The 17,308-nt window shown below is 41.4% G+C and overlaps 2 protein-coding genes and 1 long non-coding RNA gene across 10 annotated transcripts in view; 1 reads left to right on the plus strand and 2 right to left on the minus strand.

Annotated features, from left to right (window-relative positions):
* The window catches only part of CPHL1 (ceruloplasmin and hephaestin like 1), a 28,500-nt gene extending 19,432 nt beyond the window's left edge, over positions 1–9,068 (minus strand). The window contains exons 1-7 of one of the 3 annotated variants that reach the window (XR_011427060.1): positions 8,816–9,068; positions 7,718–7,968; positions 6,352–6,564; positions 5,698–5,868; positions 4,804–5,046; positions 2,034–2,199; positions 262–392 (exon numbers count right to left, since the gene is read on the minus strand). Coding sequence is in view for 2 of the 3 variants with exons in the window: in XM_070238294.1 (XP_070094395.1) it covers positions 262–392; positions 2,034–2,199; positions 4,804–5,046; positions 5,698–5,868; positions 6,352–6,564; positions 7,718–7,968; positions 8,816–8,970 (1,330 nt within the window). In the remaining variant the exon portion in view is untranslated. The remainder of the gene's footprint in view (positions 1–261; positions 393–2,033; positions 2,200–4,803; positions 5,047–5,697; positions 5,869–6,351; positions 6,565–7,717; positions 7,969–8,815) is intronic. The other 2 variants (XM_070238294.1, XM_023621088.2) reach the window with 2 other exon arrangements.
* On the plus strand, positions 6,291–16,599 carry LOC138918092 (uncharacterized). The gene is made up of 3 exons (XR_011427066.1): positions 6,291–6,487; positions 7,499–7,580; positions 16,268–16,599. It is a non-coding gene; the product is annotated as an uncharacterized lncRNA (long non-coding RNA).
* Positions 13,650–17,308, minus strand: part of TM4SF18 (transmembrane 4 L six family member 18) — a 28,967-nt gene continuing 25,308 nt past the window's right edge. For 4 of the 6 annotated variants that reach the window (XM_070238296.1, XM_014731911.3, XM_070238298.1 and 1 more), the window contains one exon: positions 15,834–16,361. In XM_070238296.1, the coding sequence (XP_070094397.1) occupies positions 16,242–16,361 (120 nt within the window). In that variant the 3' untranslated portion in view covers positions 15,834–16,241. Of the gene's footprint in view, positions 16,362–17,308 lie in introns of all 6 variants that reach the window. The other 2 variants (XM_005600977.4, XM_070238297.1) reach the window with 2 other exon arrangements.

A 17,308-nucleotide genomic window follows, 5' to 3' on the forward strand; every position in this document is an offset into this window, starting at 1 on the left:
AGAAATGTGTCCCACTGCAAGAGGCCTAGATGGTTCAGGGTCTTAGAAAGTCACTTTGGATCACATGAATATAGTAATCTTAGTGGTTTTACAGGGACAAAAGAATGTAGGTTAAAATTGGGTGAATCAGAATGTATTGTTTCATAACATTATAAGACGACAGCTAAAATCTCTAAAACTGAGTTGGTTAATACTATTTTGATTGCACCGAATTTGTATACGTAGTGTTTATAACCCCGCAAGCCATGAATAGAATTTTACCAAGAATTCCCAGGTGCTCTGCTCTTGCCTTCTGTGTTCGGAAGGAAGCATCTGTGTATTCACGGTAAACTAGTTTTTTGTAAGTTCCTCCAATTCTGGTTGGGCTTTGTTCAAAATATGGCTGGGATTCACTGTGCAGAGAAAGCAGATACAAAAAGAACTTTAAATTTACAGTGATCATGTGAAGAAAAAGCAAGACTCCACATTCATCTGTTTTAAAGTACTTGTAATTTATTTATAAAAGCAATGCATCCTCATTGTAGGAAATTTGGAAAATAAGGAAAAGTATCACAAAGAAAATTAAAATCTCCATAACCCCATCATCTATATATAACCATTATCAATATTTCCATGGATATCCTTTCAGTCTTTTGTCTATGCCTATGTATCTGCTGCCAATCCTCCTCTTTTTTGCTGAGGAAGACTGGCCCTGAGCTAACATCCATGCCCATCTTCCTCTGCTTTCTATGAGGGACACCTGCCACAGCATGGCTTGAAGAGCAGTGCATAGGTCCGCACCAGGGATCCGAACCCACAAACCCTGGACCACTGAAGCGGAACATGCAAACTTAAGCCCTGTGCCACTGGGCCAGCCTCTACAAATTTTCTTTTGGAATAAAAATTAAAAAGACATTATGTTTGATTTTTTTCAGGCAGGTAGTAACAAACACTGCTTTTAAAACAACTATGTGCAGAGATGCTGGAATATTAAGATGAGAGGTGTTGTTCTTTTTTCATTCTATTATAATAAAATAAAATAGAACCCCCTGAGAAAAAGTGTTCCCTAGCAGGGAAGGGTGACTTGTGGTGCTAAGACATCACAGATTTCATCGCCAGGAGAGCCAAGCAAGCCGAAAGACTCTCTTGATTCGTACTGATTTTAGCCAATATAAAATGAGAGTTGGACCCAACTCTGAATCAAATTTTTGCACTAAGCCCAGATATCTTTCTCACAATTAATACAAAATGTCCATTACCGAGACTGAATAATTTATTGATGAGCTTAAAATATAAGAAGAGAAAATATTCGCTTGATATAACATTCTTAGTTTTCTCAAATTTTCTGTGAATGAATTAGAGAAAAATCAATACTATGGGAAACATTATTTTTTGGTGATTTTAGAACTCGATATTTTCTGACACATAACTTTCATTCAATAAACCAGAAGGATTAAAACTCCTGTAATCTTCAAATTGGTAAATATATTTAGCAGTTGGACTATTAGAAAAACTTTTGTGCACTTTCAAAGCCTGATGCCACAGTCATGTATGTTAGTTTTAGTTTTTGGTCACTAAAGTAGCAATTGGTATACATTCTTAGGTGTTATTGAATAAAAAATATTTACATAATATGATTTAAGGATGTCACAGGAAATGACTTAATTATCCTTTCAGATCTTAGCAGGAAAGTATAAATTACACATGAGGAATGCTTTCAAATATTTGTAAAATTGATGTTGGTAACATTGCCCAGTATGTTGTTGAATGTCCCAAAATAATAAAATAAATTCATTTAAAAATTTAGTGCTGGGAGAAAGATGAGCAGTAAGGTCTCCTTTGCCTTGGCTGCCAAGGCGTTTAAAGAAAAACTTCGTGTGGCAACGATCCTTAGGATCAATATTTTGCAACTATTGACAACATTATTTTCCTCTCTTTATTTTCTCAGTATCTTTTTACGATAAGATGCCTCACCCCTTTTTAGGAGTAGCTGGTTACGAAAAAGTTCGGTTATCCTTATTTAACCATAAATATTGTAATCTCTGAAGCATTACCTTCCAGCAGCAGTTAAATTTTTTTTAGTGAAGAAATCTATGCCAGACGGAGCATAGTTCCAAGAAATTTCTTCAGCAGCAATATAGTAACGGACAACACGCGTCCCAGTAAGATCTGTCGAAGGTTTTTGGCAATTTCTTACACTGAAAAAGGCCTGCATAGCCTCTGAAAAATAGCCCACCCGAGTAGAGAACGTTATTAAACATTTTTCTTAGTCCACATATATTTTTAATCTTAGCCAACAATATGGAAACTTCCCCTTTCTTTGAGAAATTTGAGGTATTTTATATATGGAATCTGCGTAAAAATCTAAAATGTATGAAGCAAGTATAAAGACCGGGGTGCAAGATGGACATTAGAGGAACGCATATGACCTGAGCATAATAACCAGTGTTGGACCAACTCCTGCATGAAGACGGCACCTTCCTACCAAGACGAATTTGAGTTTATTTGGCCAAAAACATCTTCCCTCTTGGGTATGAAATTGCTACGATTAGTCACCAACAAGTTAGTTATTTTACTAGATGAACTAGTTGGCAGACAGCAGGGAAAACAAGGAGGTCCATTTCCATGAGGGCATCGGTCCCGTGTCTGGATTTCAGAGCATCGTTGGTGGCAGTGTAAACTAGCATAGATGTTTTGGAATGCAGTCTGGCAGCATTTGTTAAAATTAAAAACCCTCCCATTATATAACTTCACTTCTTGGTAATTAGCCAAGAGAAATAGTTGTGCATAACATAAAAAGAAACAAATAAAAAGGTGTTAGCTATAATATTGTTAATAAGGCAAAAAAGTAGAAGCAATTGAAATGTCTATCAGTAGGCAAATGGTTAAATAAATTAGGATACATCTCAAATACGGAAAACGATACAGCAGGTTAAAAGAATATGTTAGACATATGGGGAATGTCATGGAAAAGGTTTCAAGACATACTGATGAGTGAAGAAAGCAAGCAGCTGAATATTATATGCAATGTGATCTACTTACGTAAAACAAAACAGAAAACATTAGCTATGTATTTCATTCCTTTTTTTTTTTTTTTTTGAGGAAGATTGGCTCTGAGCTAACATCTGTGCCCGTTTTCCTCCACTTTATATATGGGACGCCTACCACAGCATGGCTTGACAAGTGGTGCATAGGTCCACGCCCAGGATCCAAACTGGTGAACGCTGCGCCACTGAAACGGGGCACGTGAACTTAACTGCTACACCACCAGGCCAGCCCCACTATGTATTTCTGTTTTCACATATTCATATATATCAGGTGAAAACGCATAGTAAACAGGTTTGCAAGTATTCACACCTAAGTTATTACAGCGACTACTCTTTGGGGAAGGAAGGGGGATGGTGGTGGGGTCAGGTCGGACTAATGGTGTGTCCTTAAACCAGTGCTCTCAAGACAAACACAAAATCTGATTTATTTGCTAATTTTTGTGGTGTAAACACTCCCACTGTGGCCCATTTGAAGCCACCAAGAGTTTACTAGCTGGCTTATTTAACTCTCAGCTCCCTTGAGCTGGTACGAGCTGGCGCCCACATACTGTGCCACTTCAGACTTCCGCTTTTTCTGCCTGCTGCCCCTCCCCCCACCTAATTCTCCCTCTCTCCCTCCTTCCTTCCTTTCCTTCCAGCAAAAGTCTGTTCACGTATTCTCATAATTACATTTAAAAAAAAAGGCTGCAAGTAAATTAAAACAAACAAACAAATAACCGTAGAACACAGAAAGAGAAGAAACACAGGAGAAAATTCTGGAGTCGATCAGCCAAGGAGCTTTCAGAAGCCTTCTCCATTGTGCCTGGGGCTGACCCCAGGCTTCCTGCAGAGCTGAGGGGAACAGACTCGTCCTGAAGGCACCATCTGCCAAGGAGGTAAATAGGAGGAGTGGGGCTGAGGGCACATTTTAATCCCCAAAACGACATGCCTTTCTAAGTGGGAACAGTTTCATCACGAAATTCAGTCCTTGAGTTACAATAGCTGTGTGTGGTTCTCTTTTCCCCCACAGCCCTGGGAGGGACACAGCACATAGGAAATCCTGATAAACACTTGCTGTTCAGTTGCTCAAATAATTAGCTGAAGCATGATGTCAACCCAAGTATGGGACTTAGAAAAAAGAAAGGTTTTGATGAGAGAAGTAAATCTCATTTTTGAACAAAGAAACAAAAGTTGAGTTCTTCAGTTCTAAGAACAATCATGTTTTTCTGACTGAAAAATGAAACAAAATATTTACATGATTATATGTAGAGTTTGGGTCATATTTGAGAGTAGAAAAGATCGATAACTTTATAACCGGCCATCCTGACATTCAATGGGGAGTGTGATTGAAAGGGAAATCAGCTAAAATAAGGAGGTTTCCTGAGTACTGGATGAGAATGATCTGGCCCTACGTAATTCCTGGCTCTGCTTCTTAGAGGGTTTGGGGCAAGTGTTTTAACCTCTTGGAACTTGTTTCCTCAATTAAAAAAAACTAATAATACCTGCTCTCTCTGACACTCAGGTTCTTGTGAGGCTCACAGGCCAATGAATATAAAAGGGTTTTTTTGATAAAAACAATAACAAAAAACTCCTATATCCCTAAAAGGGTTTATTATCATAGAGTTAAGAGTGTCAGAGACCCGGGTTCCAGTCCTAACCTTGTCACTGACTTTCCAGAAGGCAATCCTGTCACCTCCTTGGCTGTCAGTTTCTCCATTTGGAAGATGAGGCATTTGTAACGGGTTGTACCCTTAGAAGTTCTCTGACCTTGTAGTGTGTAAAAGTAATAAATCCTTACCATGTACCTGGCAGTCCAGCATCCACTCTCCAGGACCCTTGGCCACCATGAAGGCATCTACCAGTGAGGCGGGGAAGACAGTAATGGTGTCCTTCCTGTGATTCTGAGAGATGAGCGTTTGTCCGTGGAGATAGATGGGGTGCATGTCAGACCCATCGCCCATGCCAACAAAATACCACTTGACCTTGTCCTCTGCACACATGGTGAGATTCGGCAGATTTCCATACATGTATCCGTTTATCGCTGGAAACAAACAGATGGTAACCTATTGAGCACGGTAGGTCAGGGCTGCTTCCTCACTATGTAAACCTCGTTGTGTCGACATTGTGCTCACGCATAATCTACGACAGGATCTGATTTGTGTTTCACAAAAAAGGAGGCCATAAACATCGTATGTGATTAGAAGTGATGGGGCATGAAGGTTTAGAGGCAAGAGGATGGAAAGTCAGCTGACAGGCAGGAAGCAGTGAAGAGGGGAAGAGAACAGAAAGAACCCAAGACTGTGAAAAAAGAGACAGGATAAAGGCGACGAGAGAACGAGAGCACCTTTTCTGAAAAATTCTACACAGAAGCACGTTTTCATAAAATAGTCAGTCACGTCTTTGTTCTTCCATAATATTTTGCTACCTTAAAATCGCATCTTTTCTATGTTCTTACCATCTACTTTTTATCAATATCAGGCTTCAGAGAACATTTGCATCTGCCTGACCTTGCTTGCTATGAAACTTTGGAAACCGGCAGGATTTACTAGATGTCTTGCCTATCAACCAACAGACCCTGAAAGACTGAAAAATCTCAGCTCGACTAAACAACTTGATCAAGGGAAGTCACTAAACAGCATCACAGAAGTCAGAATTACAGGACACTGAATGAGAAAGTTCTTTTTAGTCTTACAGCTCATGCGATTGCTCTCCTGGAAGCCAGGATCACTGCTGTTAACTTGGCCAGATTCAGTATACGTTTTAATGTTGTCATCGATATACCAGCTACTGTTTTCATCAGTTGTAGAAAACAGCAGAATGTAAGACCGGTCGATATTTTTTTCGACGTCTCCATCCAGCGTGCCTGAAACAAAAAAGAAGAGCAAAACTTCCTCTTTGCAATGATTATTTTTGCTATAAAATAAACTGACGGTTCTAACTGATCAGACCTACACACACGGAGCCCTAGGGAACCAAGCAGGCAAAAAACAGCAGACAGCCTCTCGTCTTCCTACTTCCTCCCACCCTGCTGATTCAACATTTCTCCGTAGTAGAGACAAAGCTGGCAGCAATTTTGTGCTAAGGGGGCTAAGGTGAGGTTTACTGGGTTTGACTGCCATCTAGTGACCAACGTGCATTATTGGACTGGAACTGGGCTGTTGGACTCACGATCGCCATCTAGTGCTCGGAGCCCAAGATGGCAACTTGACTTTCTGGACCCGCAGCCTGAAGGTCCAGGCAGGAAACGGGCGCTCATTGGATAGCAAAATTCCTCTGGGACAGGAAGGGACAGCCCACGTACTCCGGTTGACTCTATTGCTACAAAAAGATTTGAAAAATATGTTACCTCTTTTACAAGTCAGAATTGGTCCAATAAGTCCCGAAGCCACATCTTTTGGAGTGACTATATGGGAGTGGTAAATCCTCGTCACACAGTTACTGTCATTGGGGCCGGGGCCCTGATTTTCTTCCACATGCCATTTGTAAGTATACTGTTTCCCTGGCTCCAGACGGTCGTCTTTCTTTTGCAGGGCGGTAGTATTATCAGGATACAGAGCACCTAGAAATCGTAACCTGCACTGCAGTCACAGTAACCATCAGACAACACTCTTTTGAACATGACTTATGCTTCCACCGTTAAGCCACAAATGTAGGTGAATTTGTGCTTTTAGAATAAGGTGTGCATTTCCCCCCTCCCCTCTCCTGTCTTCTGTCTCCCTAGATCCCCCGAAGTTGGTTTCCACATAAATGCCCAGCTTGGCCAGTTTCTAGACTAAATTGGAACACGGCAGGCAGTGTATTAGCAAACTATCGTCACCTTTATTGGCAGACCCCACAAATATCTATTGTGCACCTTCTGTGTGCCTAGATCTTGGATATTGAGATCCAGCCTCCTGAGTTGCCCTCCATATTTTCTTCACTGCAAGTCAGACTTGGGACCCAGGGCATCAAGACGCATCCACATTGCCTCCAAATAGCCATTGGGGTCCCAAGTGGCCCTCTGCACGGCTTACATTACCCTGAGCTATTACCTTGGTTCTGAATCTTGGGCCTTGTTCTCCTTTCTTTCTTCTTCTCTTCGAATTTCGCCTCAGATCTCCACCTCTGAGGCTGCAACCCTGACAACTGCGGGTAAAGTTCCTTCACTCAGGAGAAGACTTTGGAGCATGGCAGGCCTCTCAGCCTTTGCTCATCCTTTGGGACGCTTCTGCTCCATGTTGAACACAAAGCCCTATCTGCTGACTTTCTCTTCCCTTTCTTTTCCGCACACCTTCAGGCAGTGGTGACTGTTGATGTCTCGGAGAGAAGATACTGTCTCGAGAATAGGCACTTCTCTTGATACTGATGTTTTCCAAGAGGCTAATCCTCCTCTACTAGGAAATGGAAATGAAAACAGTATTTCTGCCAACCTAACATGTAGCTTGTGGGTGTCTCCTATACACTACTATTATTATTCGTGTGCGCGTGAGTGAGAAGCATGTGTTCTTTTCCAGGAATTGCACACGGCTGGTCACTCGTTTAAGATGAGAAATTGGAAGGGGACTGTCTTGGATATAAACATTAAAGACATCAGAAGTAAGTCTACACTGACCTCAAACTACTCCCAGTTCAGAATGATGACCAGTCCACCACCACCTTGCTTTTCCTAAGGCGTTGGGCTCACACTCTCCATAAGCAAAAGCTGAGAAATGTGAAAAAAGAGGATCACTCACCTTCGTTTTCTTTAGTGTAGGAGACTCCGTGAGGATGGAAGCCATAGATTCTTGAAGCAAAATTTTTTACTTGTACGTAAATGAAGTCTCCCGTCTCTGCCTTAATTATTGGTCCTAAAAACCCCAGCCAGGATGGTTTTTCAATGATTGCTTGAAATGTGTCATCGGCATACTGAAAGTACAAAGCCTTTTTATAGACAGGCCCTATCCTATCTCGGCCTTGCCGTAGATATGTTTGGGATTGATAGTCTCTGTAGAAAATAAACATAAAAAGGGAGAACCTTAACAAATTTTGACTGGAAAGAAAACAGTGTTCAATCAACTGAAACTAGAAGTCAGAAGCTTTTTAGCCCAATTTTGATAAAGAAAACTCAGACACTGAGAAGATCTGAAGGAAGGCAATAAAACTGTTGTAGGCAAGGAGAATGTTGGCGTGGCTGAGGAAGAGATCAAGTACAAGTGTAGCAAGAATATGTATGGCATTTTGGTTTAAAAGACTTACCAAATTCTTTGTAATCAACCACGGAAATGTCTCTCACTCCACTTTGAGGTTACGTTAGCTCTCAAGTGTGGGTTAAGCAAGCCTTATGACTTAAGATTGTTTACACATTTAAATGGATTTGTGGATTTGTTGGTAGAATTGAGGGCATTTAGGCCCACAGATGTAATAAATCAGAATCCCACTCACCACCTCTAGATTTCCCCCTCCCGATTGTCTGAAGAGAGAAAGCGAGAAGATGCTACAATATTGCAGCTCTCTGCCATACTCTCCGTATCAGAAGGAAAGGTATGGTTTTACAGCTTGAGCACCCCTCAAACAAAATGGACGATAAACACAGAATTAGAGATGAGCCCTGAAATAATGTGTCGCGAGGGCAAGAATGGCGATAATCTCAGGAAGGAGCAATTTCTGATTTATATTAATATCTGTCTTCCATGCCATGTTTACACTAAAAGAACAAAGAAAGTGGTTCCAACATCAAATGTGCCCTTAAAGGGCCAGTCATGGGTAATTCCTCATCAGCATTTTATCAATGAGTTACAATTACCAACTTCTGCTTCTGATAGTGACTTTTTCAATGCAAAGGTATTACTTACTGATCTTCTAAAATAGGCTTCCCATTGAGCATATTTTTACCAGTTGGAGCATAGTTCCAAGTAGTTTCTCTGATTCCTATGTAGTAGTGCCTATCTTTTGCCAAACCTAGAGAACTAATAGAAAACAGAAAGGTCAGTGGCAAAAGCACCTTCATTTTCAAAGCCTGAGCCTGGAGAGGCTAACGGGGTGACCTGTGTCTTCCTTTTATAATCCAAGCTTTCTTCCTTTATTTGTGTCCATTTACATAAATCAGGGCTGGGTAAGAGCCCGTCGTCAACTTCATCTACATGTATGTCATTGCCGTTCTGAATGCATTTGGTTTCTATTAGTCAGGCCGGGTGAAATGTTACATAACCATAGAGAATGCCGGTTCCTGACCCAGTCCGTGTACACTGCCAGTTTAGAGTGTGCTTGAATTACTGGATGGATGGGCTACCCAGATCATCTATCATCCCCTGACAATTATTGTCTGTTCCTGGATTATAGGCGTCCCCTCCAGTAAAATCTCCAGCCTCCATTTTCTCACTGTTCCAGTTCATCCTACAAATCATTCCCGGATTCTTCTTTAAATGTTACTTTTAATGACTTACTCCCCTAGAGGATAATTTAAATTCCTTCTCATTTATGGCTTTCTTTAAGTTTTTCTCAAATTTCTTGACATTTAAGACTACCCATATTCTAGCCCCTAATCTAGTATTCCAAGTTTGTCTCCACAATTCCCTTCGGGGTCCCTCCCCTCTGGGAAGTTGTCTTATTAGGGACACAGTGTGGAGTCGGGGAGAATGCATGAGCACCGGAATCAGACAGCCCTGGGCTCAGATCTTAAATCTGCCACTTACAAGTTGTGTGACCTGTGTGAATGTGGAACTCAATTTCTTCGTTTATAAAATGATAATAATGTTACTTACCCAAAGAAGAAGTCGTGAAAATTAAACAAGACAGCACATGTTGTAGAGGAGCTTGGGGCGCCTGGTACACAGTCGATATTCAACAAGCGTCATTTGCCTGCCTTTCCCTATTGTTACAATGGACTTTCTGAACGCATCTCCTTGCATGCACACCTGTTCCCCAGCCTGGTATTCCCTCCCTCCTCATCTTCCTTCCTTAGTTTATTCAGATTTTTCCTATTCTTCAAGCCTTGACTGATGCTTGCCCTCCTCGGTGAAGCCATCCCTGACCATTTCAGCCGACAGACATCCCTGCTTTCTGAATTCACCAGCCAAGTCAAGAGCTGGCAATTAACCACATGCTGGTTTAAACAATACTTTCGTCTTGTTCAAATGTTCATGCGGTATTTTCTCTACCCTCAGTAGATGATAGCTCCTGTAGATTAGGGACTACTTCTTTTTATTCTGTATATCTCCCAGAGATATCAAGAAATAAATGTTAACTCTTTTGGAACCAGTCAATAGAGTGCCTTGGCCACGGTTCCAGTAAGTGGGGAAAGGAGCAGGGTCTTTATTTGCCATTGATCTGTGTATCGGCATGTATTGGGATGTCTATTACTGTCAGGTAGCGTCGAGACTTTACAATTTGAAAGTCACCATGCTCTCAGCAGGCAGAGTGACGCAGTGGTACTTTGACTTAGGTTTGGAAACTCACGGAACTATGAAGGCAGTGCGATCCTATGGCGCGTGTTGCTCTGCAGTGCGCTTTTATTCCTCAACTCCGTGTGTTAGACTCTACATACCACTAACTGGGAATCCACTTCTTTCATTTTAATTGCATCGTTTTTTTTCTATTATGAATATACTTCATTTGCTTTTTAAAACATACAAAATCAGAGTATATTTTTCCTCGGCATACATACAGATATCAATACACACTTAAGGAAACGCCCCATGGTGTACATATCAAACTGAATACAGCTCTGAGAGGAAGAGAGAGGGTTATTATATTTAAATTTTTTATAAAGAGAATGAATTTCTATATTATTTGGTGTAAAAAATCAACAAAATGTTTGGGGGGGGTTGCATTAAAAAATAATGAGGCTATAATCTACCTTATGAGCAACTGTTGCTAAGTTCTACACAGGCCAAAAGTTCCAGGCTCTCATATCACAAAGTTTTTCACATTTGTGAAATTTTGGTGAGTTTTAAGAGGAAGTTGGGTAAACAGCCCGCTGTTTTGGTAGAATTTAATGTCACCAGCAGATGTTGGAAGGAATTCAGAAAAGCGATACCTGGAGGGACTGAGGTGGGTGGAGAAACGAAAGGAGACCCAAGAGGAAGGGACTCACCTCTGGCACCTTCTGGGAAAGAGTTGAAAGGGTTGGAGAGAAGACGCAAGTCAGACGTGGCAGGTCTCCCGAGGGAGGGATTAGGGATGAGCTCTCTGACCTCAAGGGGGAGATCCAGTGGTGTTGGGGTAGTTGGAAGCTGTGGTCTCACAGATTCCGCTCCATATGTGGAGGAACCTCATAACCATCCCTGTTAGTGAGGCCTGACCAGCTGCTGTAGAAGGACCCGCTCATCAGGCAGGTGGGCTGGGTTCCTTAAATGGGCTTTCAAATATCCCTTTATCCGGAAATTCTATGACTTCCTTCCTCATCCTCCCAGGAAGAAGGATTTTACTCTGGAATGTGTATAATAGAAGACCATTCAGCTGGCATTTTTTGTCTGTGGTAGGTACCCGATAAGGTCAAAGAAGTCTAGTGCGTTCAAATCAAACACCTCTAGCTCCAGGTCCTCCTCCACCATTTATTATTCGTGTATTTTGGGACAAGTTGCAGAATCATTCTGATCCTGAGTCCCCTTATCTGTAACTCAAGGGTAATAATAACTAAATCTCAAGGCTCCTGAAGGACCAGCTTCCACCTAACACAGAGCAGGCATTCAAAGACAGTGAGCAGGGCCGGCCCGGTGGCTGAGTGGTTAAGTTTGTGCCCTCCGCTTCAGTGGCCCAGGGTTTCGCTGGTTCAGATCCTGGGTGTGAATTTGGCACCGCTCACCAGGCCATGTTGAGGTGGCGTCCCACATAGCACAACCAGAAGGACCACAACTAAAATATACAACTACGTACTGAGGTGAAATATACAACTATGCTTTGGGGAGAAAAAAAGAAGAAGATTGGCAACAGTTGCCAATCTTTAAAAAAAAAAAAAAAAAGACAGCTAGCAACCTCCCCCAGAAAACGAAAATGGTGTTGTGAAGTATTCGTTGTCTTCTCAACAAATGATGGGAAAACTGGCTTCTACTTTTTTTAGGGAAGGGAGGAGCAGAAGGAAGCACTTTTTCTTAGGTAGTGTTATAATTTATGACTTGTCAAGACAGAAATAACTTTTGCAGTCCTATCCTTCCCTGCCTGCATGGCCCTCAGCAGATCAGTCTTTTGGAGGTGCAGCAGTATTTGAAGTCACCATTATATGACTATATCCTTGGTTTGTAGCCCAAGAGCATAAGGCGACTTACTTAGCTCAGCTTTGTTGAATTTAGACCAAAGACGTGAGCTCAAACACCTTGGAGGAAAATTTGGATTCCTTCCTGGTTTTTCCGTTCAACCACTGAAATAACAGAGCGCATGAAAATATGCATAAGGATCTAGTGATAACAGCATCTTATGTTTGTAAAAAGGCTTACAATATATAAAATACCTTACAAAAGAAAAATCTTACCCTATGTAATCTTCACAACACTCTCCTCTAACCCCCACCCCTTATACCTGTTTAATAGATGAGGTCTCCAGAGCTCTAAGGTCAAGTAAGCTGCTGCAGGATGCACACTGTCAAGTTACAGCACCAGGAGTCCAATAGAAATCATTGGATTCAAGTCAAATGTTTCTTCCATGTGACCTTATTACCTGGCTTCAATAGTTTAAGTGTGTACACTTCTATGTTATCAACAAATGCTAAGTTTTGCTCAGAATGTATGAGTCTAATCGTATCTTCCGATGAGGTAGACCAATGGAATTTAAATGATTTGGGGGCAAGATGGGGAGCTTAAGGCTAACTTTTACATCCATTTCTGCTCTTTCTATTACTTCTATCAATAACCACCATTTATTGCAAATCAGATCTTCCTTAGCCACTTTGCAAACATTAGCTCTAATTGCATCAGCAAATCCTGAAAGGGAGGTTTATTAAGGTCTTTTTATCTGGAACTTGGGGGTTTTAAACAACTAGCTAATCTAGCTACTTTGGGGAAACTGTCAACCAGATTGCAGTGGTGTTAGTGCTGTCAGTAGACGCCTCAAACTCAACTTGCCCAAATATGAACCCCTACAAATTCTAGTTTTAGTTCCAACATGTAAAAAGCTTGGAAGTCATGACTGCCATCCTTACAACAGGAAACACTGGACAAAATGGAAATTAACAACTTTTCTTGAACCCATCAGAGAAAAGAGTTTGTAGGGCAAACCACCATTCCCAAATCTGGAGAGTCAGGCACATCTAGAGAGTCATAGGAGAGATCTGCTTTCCTGGAGCCATAAACTGGTAGGAACACTGAAATGGTAATTTCAGTGAATTGCTGGAGACTGAGTACAGACTAGCATGAGAGCGAGAAACTCCTGGGGGCTACAGCCTTAGTGGGGTCCCCCAACACTTTCATGGGCCTTATTTCCAGGAATGCTACCAGGTTCTCCAGGTGGAGATCTGAGAAAGGTCCCCACATGGCTCTGATGGGGGAAAGAGAAGTGTCAACCTTGTGAAATAGACTGAGAGACTTCTCCATAACAAAGGCTTGTTCTCCATGGGGAAGACTTTATCAGAGGCTTGTCCCAGAGCCATGGGAGAGGGTCTCTCTCAGTCCAGCCTCCTGTAGGCTTCCTGTTCACCTAAGGGGGTGAGGGGCTGGTTTACAGGAAGAAACACTTGACAAGGTCACAGGCAAGAAATAGAGGTTGACTAAAAGACTGAGATTTATTTGGAAGATTGTAGAATGTTCTCCCTCCATTACACCTTATTAGGATACAAACAGGGCTCCAGTATAATAACAGTGAATGACAGCTGAAAAAGCTATAAGACACAGACTGTCCCTAAGAAGAAATACTTAGGGAAGCCCAAAGGCAAGAGAGAAGTTAAAAAAACAAACAAAAAGAACACCAGAGGAGTTTGAAGACTCTGGCACTTATAGTTATAGCAAACAGTGAACAAAGCCCAGCCTTTAGCTGGATTATGATAAATCGTCACACCAAAGGCCTACTTACCTCAATTCCTGTTACCCAATATGACATTTTTAAGTAAAAAATTATGAGGCACACCAAAAAGCGAGAAAAAACAACCTGAAGAGATAAAGCAAGTATCAGAACCAGACTCAAATAGGAACCAAATGTTGGAATTGTCAGACATGGAATTTAAAATGACTATGGTTAACAATGTTAAGGGCTATAATGGAAAAAGTAGACAACACAAAAGAACAGATAGGTAATGTAAGTAGAGAGATGAAAATTCTAAGAAAGAATCAAAGCAAAATGCTAGAAATCAAAAACATTGTAATAGAAATGAAGGATGATTTGATGCTTCATTAGACTGGACACAGCCAGAGAGAGAATCAGTGAACTTGAAGATCAGTCAATAGAAACTTCCAAAACTTTTTACAAAGAGAAAAAAAAATGCAAACCAAAACAAACAAACAAAACACATTATGTTGTATACCTAAAACTAATATAATGTTATGTGTCAACTATACCTCAATAAAACAAACAAAACAGAACATCCAAAAACTATGGGATAATTTCAAAACACGTCACACATACAATAGTGGAATAGCAAAAGAGGAAGAAAGAAAGTGTAAAATAAATATTTGAAGTAACAACAACCAAGAACTTTCCAAAACTAATGACAGACACCAAACTACAGATCCAAGATCCAAGAAGTCAGAGAGGACCAAATGTCAGAATAAATACCAAACAAAATAAAACAAAACAACCCTATACCTAAGCCTATCCTATTCAAACTACAGAAAACCAAAGGTGAAGGGAAAATCTTGAAAGAAGTCAGAAGAGGGAAAATATCTTATCCATATAGAAACAAAGAGTTATAAAACTGAACCGATTTTGCTCATGCCTGAAAGTCGTTCCATTCACTGCCTGCATTTCAGTTAATGGTACCGCCAGCCTTCTCATATCCCAGGCCAAAAATCTTGGATTCATCCTTAGCTCTTCTTTTTTTCACCTTTCACCTCCAGTCTGTCACCTGTTGAAAATATGTTTAAAACCAGCCACTTCTCACCGCCTCTACTGATACTTGCTGGTTCAAGCCACCGTGGCGTCCCTCTGGAGTACCGGAAAAGCCTCCCAAATAGTCTCCCTTCTTCCAGCTTTGCCTCTCTTCAGTCTGTTCTTAACACAGCAGCCTGAGTGACCCTTTAAAAATATAAATTCTATCAGGTCATTCCTCTGCTCAATGCCTTGCAAGGACTCCTATTTCTTGCAGAATAAAATCCACTGTCCTTTCTATGGCTTTCAACACTCCCTTCTCATCTTACCTCCCATTACCTCTTTTCTCTCATCTCCACTCTTCTCTCCTTTGCTCATTCTGCTCCAGGCAGGCTTGTCTCCTTGCTGTTCCTTTAACGTACTAGCCACACTTGCTACATAAGGCCCTTGCACTAACTCTTCCCTCTGCCTGAACACTCTTCCCTCAGATATCCTGAAGGCTCCGTCCTTGGCCCCCTTCAAGTCTGAAATGTGACACACTCAGTGAGGTCTCCGCTGACCACTTGATTCACTGTCACTGCCTGCTCCAGCTCCCTTCTCCCCAGTGCTCTGGAGCATCTGGCTTTTTCTTTCGTCCATAGCACATATTCTAATTTACTATAAACATTTTCTTATTTATCAGGTTTGTAGTTCATGGTCTATCTCTTCTTTGAAAATGTAAGCTCCATAAGGGCAGGAGTTTTTGTTGATTTTGTTTGTTGATGTCTCTGGTACCTAGAGCAGTGTTTGGTATAAACTATGTGCCTAATAAAGTTGTGTTTCATGAATACATTGTGGGATACCCTGAAACTGGCTATGTGGCCTGGGAAAACGAGAGTAGCAACAATAGTGATGATAATAATCATTCCGGAGGTGCTTTCTATGTGTTAAGCGCTTTATGCGTTTAATTCATTTAATCCTGACAACCTCAAGAGTGAGGCAATGGAAGCAAAAGGAAGGTAGGACTCCTGCCCACCAAGGTCATAGAGCTGGTTAGACACAGAACCAGGATTGGGACTTCCAGGCATTCTGGCTCCAGAGCCCACGTTCTTGGCCAATGTGCTGTACTGAGAAATCGGATTATCTCTCTGTACCTCAGGCTTTTTCCTCTTTATTCCATGTTGTTGTGCTGGATTATTTTTAAGGATCCTTCTAGGTCCACAAAATCATACGTCACTCTGCTTCACTACTTTACCTACTTTGCTGAAGATTTCCCGACTAAGCTATCCGATAATGACTTGATGGAACCAGGAACCAGTGGCCCTGTGGACATCACATTGCAGATCCTTCCTAATGTCCATGCTTCCTCTTTTCAGATGCAAATATGACACAACCGTGCCTGAGTAAACTTGTTTTTCCCCACGACGATACAATGCCGGTTAGTCCTGCTTGTCCAGGTTCTCCTCGTACCTTAAGGATGAACAAAAAGTGATTAGGTAAATCAACGTCCTTCAAAGAGAGCAGAACAATTGTAAACAGCCCGATGAATCAGAACTAGCCCAGCATCAGCTCCTGCTGTTTGGGGTAGATCAGAACTCTTGCGGGAGACAGACTGGGGAAGCTCGGTACAGCTGGAGATATTCAACTGGCCAGAAATACCGGGATAGAAAACGGCAAGATCAATAAAGAAAATTTTATTGGAAAAAAAGAGCTTTTAGTGTTCTTTGTTTGCCAGTTATGAGCCATTTCTACTTCACTGTATATGTGAATGACTCTCAACTATAGGAAGTCCTGTCTTCATTCACGTATTCAGCATTCAACAAGTGCTTATGGAGAGTCTCTATGTGTCTAGCCTTGCTCCAATTGCTAAGGGAGTAACGACATTTATCGAATTGGGCAGTACAATGAGTGAAGAGGGCCTGTGGGTGATGGTGCAGCCACAAGCAAAATATGGCCAGACAGAGAACACAACCTCATTTCTTGTCTGTGCCTCAAATATATTGCCCAGTTTGTTTACTTCTTGCATTACTAAAACCAACCCATCTTCAGTGGATGAATATTTGACATCTTGAAAGACTGTAAAAAGAATTATTGTCACAGAATGTCAGGGCAATTCCGGAGAAGAATACCTGACAACTGTTTGGAACCATGACTTGGAGAGTCTTTACATTCACGTGGATATGCAGGTTGGAATGCACGTAATGCATTCATTCTGTGTTTCTTATTAAAACAGTTACAGTATGTCCCATTCACAACTCTTCAGCATGCTCTCAGCTAAAAAACAAATGTGTTGATTGCAGAAATTCATTTGTAATTCATCTTTTGGACCTCTGAATGACTTTTCTCCCATTGAAGGATTGTTCGAGTGGTAGGTGGATGCCACCTCCGCCCTCCAAATGCCATTATAACCCCAAATT

This window comes from Equus caballus, chromosome 16 (genome assembly GCF_041296265.1).
Source record: "Equus caballus isolate H_3958 breed thoroughbred chromosome 16, TB-T2T, whole genome shotgun sequence".
NCBI lineage: Eukaryota > Metazoa > Chordata > Mammalia > Perissodactyla > Equidae > Equus > Equus caballus.